At 36.8% G+C, this 11,712-nt stretch overlaps 1 protein-coding gene across 15 annotated transcripts in view; it reads left to right on the forward strand.

The window, feature by feature from the left end:
• The window catches only part of ASB3 (ankyrin repeat and SOCS box containing 3), a 120,532-nt gene extending 109,627 nt beyond the window's left edge, over positions 1 to 10,905 (forward strand). For 14 of the 15 annotated variants that reach the window (XM_063788802.1, XM_063788799.1, XM_024354089.3 and 11 more), the window contains one exon: positions 10,190 to 10,905. In XM_063788802.1, the coding sequence (XP_063644872.1) occupies positions 10,190 to 10,377 (188 nt within the window). In that variant the 3' untranslated portion in view covers positions 10,378 to 10,905. 15 annotated transcript variants of the gene reach the window in all.
• Positions 10,906 to 11,712: the final 807 nt, after the last annotated feature.

Below are 11,712 nucleotides of genomic sequence, written 5' to 3' on the forward strand. Positions count from 1 at the left end.
GTTGGTGAGAGGTGGGGATGGTTAATGGATACAAAAATATAGTTAGAATGAATAGGATCTATTTGATATCACAATAGGGTGTCTAAGGTCAACAATTTATTGTACATTTTTCAACAAGTGAAAGAGTATAATTGGATAGTTTGTAACACAAAGAAAGGATAAATGCTTGAGGCAATGAATACTCCATTTACCCTGATATGATTATTATGCATTGCATGCCTGTATCAAAGTATCTCATGTACCCCATAAATATATACACCTACTATGTGCCCACACAATTTAAAAATAAAAAAGTTTTAAAAATAAAAATAAATTCTGTTTTAAAAAGAAGACACACATCCAGCCAACAACCATATGAAAAAAAGTTCGACATCACTGATCATTAGAGAAATCCAAATCAAAACCACAATGAGATACCATCTCTTAGCAGTCAGAATGGTTGTTACTAAAAGGTAGAAAATAATAGATGCTGGCGAGGTTGCATAGAAAAAGAAACACTTATACACTGTTGATGGAAGTGTAAACTACTTCAACCGTTGGGAAGACAGTGTGGCAATTCCTCAAAGACCTAAAAGCAGACATACTGTTCGATCCAGCAGTCCCATAACTGGGTATATACCCATAGGAATAGAAATCTTTCTGTCATAAAGACACATGTACACATATGTTCCTTGCAGTGCTGTTCACAGTAACAAAGACATGGAATCAACCTAAATGCCCATCAGTGGTAGAGTGCATAAAGAAAATGTGGTACATACGCACCATGGATTACAATGCAGCCATAAAAAAAGAATGAAATCATGTCCTTTGCAGGAACAGAGGTGGAGCTGGAGGCCATTATCCTTAGCAAACTAATGCAGGAACAGAAAACCATATACTACATGTTCCCACTTATAAGTGGGAGCAAAATGATGAGAACCTAGGGACACGTAGAAGGGAACAACAGACACTGTGGCCTATGTTGTGGGTGGAAGGAAGGAGAGGACCAGGAAAAAATAACGAATGAGTACTAGGCTTAATACCTGGGTGACAAAATAATCTGTACAACAAGCCCCCATGAAACAAGTTTACCTACGTAATGAACTTACACATGTACCCCTGAACTTAAAAATTAAATTTAAAAAAATTATGTGAATGAAAAAATAAAGTGAACATAGTTCTTTGATTAGTACAGTGGCTAAAAGGGAAGGATTCAGGGTTGTGGCAGAGTTTTCTTTTTGAGATGGGAGGAGCTTGATCATGTTTTATAGATCAAGAGGGTCTCAGTTTATAAAATGACATCAAAGATTCAGAGATAAAAGGGATAATTTGTGTAATGAAATTTCGTGTAGGCCAGTTGGAGACGGGATTAGCCTCAGGTAGACCCATTTCTTTGAGATGGAGAAGAAAGATGAGGATGGGGTGGACAGAGATAAATTTGTAGCTTGGGGATTGGAAGCTCAGAAAAAAAAGCCCATAAGACCAGTTTTTACTGTGAAGTTGGGAGTAAAGTCTTGCTAAGGAGGAGATTGAAGTGAGAATTGGGTAGGGGACTTGGTGTTTTGGAATGGTTGCTGTGGGAAACCAATTGAGAACCATTGAAAGATTTGCAGAGCAAAACCCTGCAGGTCTGGTAGAGGTTGGAAGTGGAACCAGTTCATGTAGTTGTATTTTCCAGCATTGCTTAGTTTTCTTTGTATTGGGGTGCAGAAGCAAAATGGTTAGATTGATCCTGGGTATTGTCAGAACAGGGATAAAGGAATTGAGGATAAAATAATTGAAGTGATGGGCCCATGGAATCCAGTCTAGATAGGAAAGAAATGAGAAAGGATGGGACCTGAAGGATGAGATAGGGGAGGAGTTGGGACCTGAGGTCTCCATGATGTTAAAGATTGGGTGTGGCAATAAGGGAGAGCAAACTCTGGAAGAATAGAAACTGGTGTCTGTTGGAGTTTAAAGACAGAAGCGTGGATCTGAAGTGGTGCACAAGAAGTATAAGAATGCTAACATTGCCCCCCAGACCTTGCAACAGGTGTAGCAAGGCATGGAAAATGAGAAGATTGTATTTTCAAAACTGGCCAAGGAAGTAATTTCCTTGCAAGAATCAGGCTTTTGTGAGGAGAAGAGGGGGAGGCAGAATGTTCTATACAGAGTTCATGGCAGAATGGGGATTCCCGAGGACTTATCTCTCTTCCCATCCCCCACTTAGCATACATGGCCCAGTGCCTTGTACCTACATATCCGTAGGGGTTACATCAGGATTTCCCAAAGTCGGGTGCATGGGGTTGACTGTGCCACCACATTTGTGGTGTGCTATAGTGAATTTTTGTTCATATGTGATTGCTTAGTGCACCTATAATGATATTTTGTAGTTTTAATTTAACCACTTCTCACAAATTGGTCAAGTGGCTTAAAACGATTTCTGTAAAGAAGTAGTATTTTCTGTAGATAATATTAAAAGTGCAAGCACAAGTGAACCAACATAATCATCGTAGAGCTGCATTCTCTTGTTATTTACCAGGCATGTTATGTGATAAAAATGATGACCACCTGGGTTACCAGGTTGAAGGCGGGATGGTTGTGGGGAAATGAAAAGATGTAGGTCAAAGGGTATAAAGCTGCAGTTATGTAGGATGAGGAAGCTCTAGAGATCATGAGAACTATAGTTAAAAATACTGTGTTGTGTACTGGTAATTTACCAAGATAGTAAATTTTAGGCACACACACGCACACACACACACACACCAGCAAGGTAACTATATGAGATAATGGGTATATTAATGTTTGTTTGACTGTAGTAATCACTTCATTATGGTAGGTATATCAACATAAGCATACAAAACCTCACATTGTACACTTTAAATATGTACAATAAAATAATAAAAATTTTTAAAAGCTAAAAAGAGCTAAAATAAAAATGACTACCACCTAATTGCAACTGACAAATATAAAATTATCAAGAAAATTTTTAAAATATAGTCTCACCTTTACTTTAACAGTGAGCCTTGTCCTTAACATGTAGTGTGCCTTGAGATAATTAGCTAATGGAAGAACCATACTCAGCAAGACACTCTAATCTACACATTTGGAACATGAGGGCAAACCCTGTGATTTTTTTTCTCAATGTTTTAAGTCCTAGGATGCCCCGTGCATTATTTTTTACAAAATTTACTAAACATAATGATAAAGGCTTAGAACTCTTTTTGAGTTTTCTTATTCAATAGCAAAAGACAAAAAGTCACAGACCATTGGGGAAACTCATGTTCTTCCTGCCACAGTAAAACTGGCTGAAATAATATGAGGACAAAACAAAATGCATTCCTTATTAGCAAATGTTGTTAAACGAGCATAGAAAACATTGCTAAAGCATTAAAGCAGAGTTTTTTTTTTTAAAAACCTGCAGATAGAAAGTTTGGTATACTAAGTTGGAAGGAGATTTGTGGTATTTATAACATGTTACAACTTAGGGTATTTGTTAAGATTCTCTTTCAGTGAGAGAATAGGCAATTTTTTAAGAGCTGCTAAAGGAAAAATGCACCAGAAAAGAGATACAGTGAGGTGTATTAACAACGGGGATACAGTCTGAGAAGTGCTTTGTTAGGCGATTTTGTCATTGTGCAAATATTATAAAGTATTCTTATATAAACTAGATGGTAGAGCCTACTACACACTTGAGGCTACATAGTATAGCCTATTGCTCCTAGGCCACAAACTTGTACAGCATGTTACTGTGCTGAATACTATAGGCAGTTGTAACACATTGGTAAGTATTTGTGTTTCTAAACATAGGAAAAGTACAGTAAAAATACAGCATAGGCCGGGCGCGGTGGCTCACACCTGTAATCCCAGCACTTTGGGAGGCTGAGGCGGGTGGATCACCTGAGGTCAGGAGTTTGAGACCAGCCTAGCCAACATGGCGAAATCCTGTCTCTACCAAAAATACAAAAATTAACTGGGCATGGTGGCAGGCGCCTGTAATCCCAGCAACTCGGGAGGCTGAGGCAGGAGAATTGCTTGAACCTGGGAGGCAAAGTTGCAGTGAGCTGAGATCGTGCCACTGCACTCCAGCCTGGTGACAGAGTGAGACTCTGTCTCAAAACAAAACAAAACAAAATGAACAAACAAAACAGCACAAAAGATGAAAAATGGTAGATCTGTATAGGGCACTTACTAGGAATGGAACTTGCAGGACTGGAAATTGCTCTGGGTGATATCAATGAGTGAGTGGAGAGTGAATGTGAAGGCCTCAGACATTACTGTATGCTACTGTATACTTTAACGCCATATACTTAGGCCACACTAAATTTATAAAAAAATTAGTTGATGTTATGACACCTGTGACATCACTAGATAATAATAATTTTTCAGCTCCATTATAATCTTGTGGGGCCACCATCGTATATGTGGTCCGTCGTTTACTAAAATATCCTTATGCAGTGTATGCCTGTATTGGCAACAGTAATGGCTTATTTAACAGAATGATGTGTTTTGGAAAAGCTGTGTAAGAATGACCATTGAAGGAGTGGTGGCTGCTTTTCTCCAAATGTAAGGTAATGGAGATAACATGAAATGAGTTTACTACATCATTCATAGGCTAGTATAGGAGAAGAGTTGAATCCAGAATTGCACGAAGTAGTATCACTGTGGATACTTTCCTAAAGCATGACCTTTAAAATATATTAGAGTCTTTGCAGTACTTTATAATGAGGTGGGAGTGACCATAGTTATTGTTTATACATCCAAAGTTTTGCTTATTGTCTGTGATACAATATATAAAAGAACCCTTAAGCTCAAAGGTAAATTATGTGCTTTTCTTTTACAAAAATACAGCTTTTCCAATTTTCTTGAGCTTTTTCTTTCTTGGCGATAAATAGCTATGCAACCTACCACGTATTTTGTAAAAATTCTGTTGATTTAGGGAAGAGATGACATTTTAACTGAGTGAGAAGTAACTGCCTTCTGAAAGGAACTCCCCTCCATGCCCTGCAACGCAGGTTAAAGCCAAGCAATGAAAGAAACTTTTGCTATGTGGAGATGATTTTGAAAATAGGTACTAGGAAATATTTTTATTGTTACGTGATTTTCTTGTGAAAAGTAGTATATATCACCTGGAAAAACTCTTTCATTGACATACTTAAAACACTTGGAAATAGTTCCCCTTTGTTTTGAACTCCATTTAGTAAAAATGCAAAACTTTCTGATTAGCTTATAAACTGATTGATATCAGGAAAAAATAGAAATTTACCAGATGAATTTTGACAGTAACTTTTTCATAATTGCTAGATAGGCTAGATAGAATCCTGATTTAGTTCAGCTAAGCCACAGTGTACTTCTCCCATTTCGACCTTGTTTCAGCTACATCCATGTATCAGAATAAACTGGGCTTAGAACCAACTCTTTGAATTGCTAGATCACTAAGAATTACATTAGTAAAGCCTAGTCAATCACCTTGTTCTTGTTAAAATATTAATATTTAAAGGAGTCTTATACCTTTAAAAATGAAATTATTTAAAGTATATATCTTATTTTATATTGGCTTATTTTAATTTATTTTATAGTACAAATAATGTTTGGTTAATAGTATACATGTAATTTATATGTAAAATATATATTGGATTCTGTGGTCAGAGACTTTACTAATTTAGTGTGTAATCAAAACATTTGGAGATCACTAGATTCTGTGGTGCCTGGGATTTGTGTGGTATTTCACTTTATAAAATGCTTTTGCAAATGTGTTCCAACTTGAACATCATCAACAGCCTTTTGATGCAGGGAAGTGTCATTATGCCCATTTTGTAGATGAGGCATTATTCTCATTTTATGGAAAGGTAACTGAAAGTCAGAATATTTAGATGACTTGCCCAAGGTCACACAGCTAGTTAATAGTGGCACCTCAGCGCCAGCACAGGTGTTACTACTAGATGGTGCTTTTCCATTTAATCCATTAATTGCCTCTACTGGTCATTCCTTTATACTGGCCATTCCTATTGTTTTGACTTCATGTCCTAATCTATTACTTATTTTTCAGAGTTCTCAGGTACTTGCTTTTTGTGTTTTCTCTAGCGGTTTTAGTTATAGTCAGTGAGAGAGACAACACAAGTAAATTAAGAAAAATTGGGAACAAAAGGATGGAAACCAACGAAAAAGACAATATATTAATGATGAAAATAAAAATGGTAGTAGGTGTCTCAGAAGTCAGATAAATGCATTTGATGTGCAAAACATTTCAAAGGAACCAGAGAAATGTAGTTCAGGCAGATAGGTTGTTTGAACATTGGCCTGAGGGAAGGCTAGAGATGAATGTAGAAAATATAGTGGGTGTGTATGATATAGATATAGTTTTGTGCTATAGTAAAGTTGGCATTTATAAGCATAATGAATTAAGAATTGTGACGTTTATTTTGATCATTGTGTCTGCTTTTGATTTTAACAAAACTTTGTATAACAACATGTAGTCTTCTATTTTGATTGTTCTGCCAGTACATATAACAAAATGAACAAAATAGAGGAATTCTGTATAGGAATTAAAAGTTAAATATTACTCATCTGCTAATAGATCTATGGATAAACTAAGTTTAACATATTGAATAAAAATGATTGGGTCAGAAAAGTGACTTAGAAGTGTAGCATGGTTTCAGACGTCATTTTCTAGGTTACAATCACTGCCATAATCCAAGAACATGGAGATGTATTTAATAAAACTAAAATATAGTTTTAATAGGTTTTCATGAAAGTATGTTTTACATACAGCTTCTGTGGCCTTTTTCGTATTATAAATTCAAGGCATGGCTTGATCTTCTAGCCTAGTGGCAACACGTCTGGAAATAACTATGCATCACTAAAACTTTCATAGGGATTTTGTGTGCTTTGAAATATTGCATATATGGTTATAAAATTCCCTTAGTATTTACTGGCATATTAAACAAAAATGGCACTGACAGGCATATTATTGTCTGTGTTAATAATCTACACATGAAACACTCCCTCAGTTCAGCTGAACATAGTTCTTACCTCTAAATTGTTCATTAGGCCAGTGATCTGTTGTGCTCTTAGAAGGAAAACCAAAATGGTGCAATTAAAATTTGAACCAATACCTGAAGTAGCTATACTTTTCCTTTTTTATTATTAAATGGAAAGATATTCTGAAATTTATGATCGTTTCAGTGGTTTAGAAGATGTTGGAGAATTATATTGAGCTTATCATAGTTTAAAGAACCCTGGACTGGGAGTCAAATCATTGAGATCTAGTTAACAACAGCTATGTTGTTGATGTGCCCCATCTCAGTGGGCAAGTCAGTTAAACTTCTCCTAACAAATGCGAACTGGTCTAGTGTGGCTTGATCACTAATGGTTAAGCTTCTACACATAATTAGCATAAACAAATGATTTATTAAGCTTTAAAGATAGACCTCCAGTGATGTAGTCACATAATCTAGAAAAGCTGGTCAGCACTACATTAAGTTTTAGGGTATCTGGAGGAATCTTCCCAGTCAGCCCATAGAATTTTAAGCCAGTGTAGTCTGTCCACTCTGAGAAGCTGGAGCATCATTAAGGATCCCTTATCTCCATGTGAGCAGCTCTCCTCCGGGTTGCACAGCCATCCTTTATCTTCCTTCTGGTTGTGTAGTAAGTATTCATGTTCCTAAGAATGTGCAGAATGAAGAGATTCAATTTAACAGATGCCTGTTAAACTCTAACTGAATATAAGTAGAAATTCTCTTTAAAAACACACACTGGATTAAACAGTCTTGTCATTTTCTCTTTCATTTCCATCTGACTATGTCCATTGGCATGCTCTGTGTTTGCAGCTGGCCAGCTACACTCTAGAATGCCAGTGTTCCTACCAGCAGAGGTGTGTGCTTACCAAACAGCAGTTATGTTTATTTCTGAAACTTTTTATTACATTGTGCATATTATTGTAGTTAAATAATTCCAGATTGCACAAGCTAATGAATTATGAGTGTGAAAAGAGAATCATTGTTGCTGTTAAGGCAAAGTAGAATGCAAAAGACTTGATAAAGGTAAGCACAGAACAGAAATAGATATTGAATTAGACGTGGCTACGACAACTGAAAGCAAAAAAACCTGTAAAAATATGGAAGGATTATGCACTCACCTTGTTTCATACATGCCTTTAAATCCATGCTGTAACTCAAAGAAAGTGAAACTGTGTCCTTATTTATATAGTGGTGAGTAAAAAATACATAAATAAACTGCAAGCCATAGATGTTGCATTCTAGATGTGTTCATGTATCCATTTTAAATTAGAATGTTTAAAGTACGTATGGTGTTGTGGTCACCTGCTTTAAGGTGAGTTTCTATTAACTGACCAATTATTGTTCATGATCCTACTAAGAGGGCTTCCTTATACTTGATAGTTGAACATAGTCAATCTACTTAAACCTTTGGAAAACTGTGGTGTTTGCAGCTTGGGCCTGCTTTCCATATGTATTCCTGCAACTTCCTCCAGTGGCCCCTTTACCTGTGTCTTCCCATCTTTCATGTGAGAACCATCATTTCTCCTTTAAGTTTACAGAAAAGTGTCAAATTTAAGTAAGATATGGATATGAAAAAAGTTAGAAATAAATGTGCGTGCTATATACTATAGATACTGTAATCTTATTATTTATAATAGGGAATCTATGACTCATGATTTAAGAAAATGCCCAGCTTAGACTTAGGTTTTATGTACAAAATCGATAACTTTTGCTTTCTTATTTGGCATTTTGAAACACCAGTTTGAGTGATTTCTTTAATTCTGAATAAACTAAACTAAACCTAAACTAGTAAACTAAAAACGATGGTGAGTTAACTTCTGTGGCTTGGAAGATATTGAAGATGTTAAAGAATTAATTGGTCTCAAGCCCTATGGGTATTAGAGTTTAAAGAACCCTATACCTGGAATCAGACTAGCTGGTCTGGTATCAGCTGTGCTCTTGATAGTACTTGTCTTTGATGCTCTGATCCTGGTCTGTTCATCATTGTTGAATTTCACAAGGATTTATAAAAGATTTCTTGAATTAACAAAAGGCTTTAGGTCCGATTCACATAAAAGCAGACATTAACTTCTTTATTTAACACTTTTCATCTTGGAAAATGAAACTGCTATCATATGATTCTTTTTTTTTTTTTTTTTTGAGAAGGAGTTTCCCTCTTGTTGCCCAGGCTGGAGTGCAGTGACATGATCTCGGCTCACTGCAACCTCCGCCTCCCAGGTTCAAGCAATTATTTTGCCTCAGCCTCCCTAGTAGCTAGGATTACAGGCATGTGCCACCACACCAAGCTAATTTTGTATTTTTAGTAGAGACGTTGTTTCACCATGTTGGTCAGGCTGGTTTTGAACTCCTGACGTCAGGTGATCTGCCTGCCTCTGCCTCCCAAAGTACTGGGATTACAGGCATGAGCCACCGCGCCTGGCCTATCATACAGTTCTTAATTATGTGCATTTGAATTGTCCTTTAATTGGTAGTTAGCTTTTGGCTGCACTGCCTTGCCAGATACACACACACACACACACACACACACACACACACACACACACACACGCTTTGGGTTCAGATAGATCTGAGTTTGAATCCTGGCTCTGCTGCTTACTAGCTCTGTGACTTTGGAAAGTTGTTTTTTTAAATTTCTGCAACAGCCTGATAATATATACTTCATGAAGTTAATGAAGATAAAAAGAGAATTTGAGTGAAGTACATGGGCTTATGGCATAGAAGGCACTCAGTAAATACTCCCTTTCTCTCAGAGTCAATTAAAAATTTTCATTTTATGTTATGGATAAAAAGGAAAACTTGGAAGCTGTACATCTATTCACTTGATGTGATAGGTCTGGAAACCATTTGTAATGAAATAGATTAAGAGGAAGGTAGCATTTGCTATTGTGAGCTTCTACCGTTTCTAAAGTTGGTTCATCCATTTCTTAAGTGCAGGTATTAACAGATCTTTAGAATTTGAGCATTTAGTGTTTGCGGCCCTGGATACTGACTTTGAATGTGTGGCCAACAAACTGAAGGGAGATGAGCCAGTTGAAGGCTGTAGAAAAGAATAAATAAGGTTTATTGTGGTCATACTGACTCAAAGTAGTCTTCTTTCAAGCAATATATCACTTTTATTACTAAGAGTTGGGGGAAAAAAAAGAATTTACCTTTATGTGCTATTACATCTTTCTGTTTAAAAAAGTTTCACCTTGCTTTTTTTGTTTCTCCAGCCAGTGTTCCATCCCTGACCCATCTTTGTCGTTTGGAAATTCGGTCCAGTCTAAAATCAGAACGTCTACGGTCTGACAGTTATATTAGTCAGCTGCCACTTCCCAGAAGCCTACATAATTATTTGCTCTATGAAGACGTTCTGAGGATGTATGAGGTTCCAGAACTGGCAGCTATTCAAGATGGATAAATCAGTGAAACTACTTAACACAGCTAATTTTTTTCTCTGAAAAATCATCGAGACAAAAGAGCCACAGAGTACAAGTTTTTATGATTTTATAGTCAAAAGATGATTATTGATTGTGAGATAGGTTAGGTTTTGGGGGGCCAGTAGTTTAGTGAGAATGTTTATGTTTACAACTAGCCTTCCCAGTAAAAAAAAAAAAAAAAAAAAAAAAAAAATTGTAAACCTCACTTATATTACTTTATTGCAGCTTCATCACCAGTACATTATATGTTGTAATATTTATTTACCTGATCATTTTGATCATTTTCTGCTTTATTTTGCTAATAAACTGTGATGTTGCTTCTAGTGCTAAACATGGCATATTTCCACCTATGATTTGTGTTTACCTGGTACTAGGAGCTCAGAATGAATGCATAAAGCTTCACTGGAACTGTATACAACTGTGGTGTAGAATCTGTTATTATTATCGTTATTATTTTATTTAGACTTGACTATCTCTTATGTTTATTAAAGAACATGTTTTCCTATTCAGTCACTTTTTTTTTTTTTTTTTTTTGGAGACAGAATCTTGCTTTGTCACCCAGGCTGGAGTGCAGTGGTGTAATCTCGGCTCACTGCAACCTCTGCCCCAGGGTAATTCAGTCACTTTTATGAAGAATTGATACTCATTGCCATTTCACATGTAAACTCACAGGAAAAAATTACTTTGAAAGAACATAGAAAATCAATCATATTGCTGGGTTTTCCCTTCCAGTTTCTTTTCATTCTTTGGCAAAACAAACAAACAAACAAAACCAACCAACCCAATTCTAATCTGCAAAGGCAAGAACAGCCCTAGACTCAAAGATGTGCTCAGCTGGGAAAAAAAATGGTTTCAGTTTTGAGATAAATGGGCATGTTAGCACAATTAGGATTTTAATCAGGAGACTGAGAGGGGCATGTCTGTGGCACCATCTTTAAAGAAAGAAAGGGGCCGGGCATGGTGACTCACGCCCTTAATCCCAGCACTTTGGGAGGCCAAGGCAGGCGGATCACGAGGTCAGGAGATTGAGACCATCCTGGCTAACATGGTGAAACCCCGTCTGTACTAAAAATACAAAAAAATTATCTGTGCATGGTGATGGGTGCCTGTAGTCCCAACTACTCTGGAGGCTGAGGCAGTAGAATGGTGTGAACCTGGGAGACGGAGCTTGCAGTGAGCCGAGATGGCGCCACTGCACTCCAGCCTGGGAGACAGAGCGAGACTCCATCTCGAAAGAAAGAAAGGTAGGTATTACCGAGTTACTTAGTATTATATATAAAATTCAGGTTCCATTCAGCTCTAGAATCATTGAGCAG

This window comes from Pan troglodytes, chromosome 12, assembly GCF_028858775.2.
Source record: "Pan troglodytes isolate AG18354 chromosome 12, NHGRI_mPanTro3-v2.0_pri, whole genome shotgun sequence".
In the NCBI taxonomy this organism is placed as follows: domain Eukaryota; kingdom Metazoa; phylum Chordata; class Mammalia; order Primates; family Hominidae; genus Pan; species Pan troglodytes.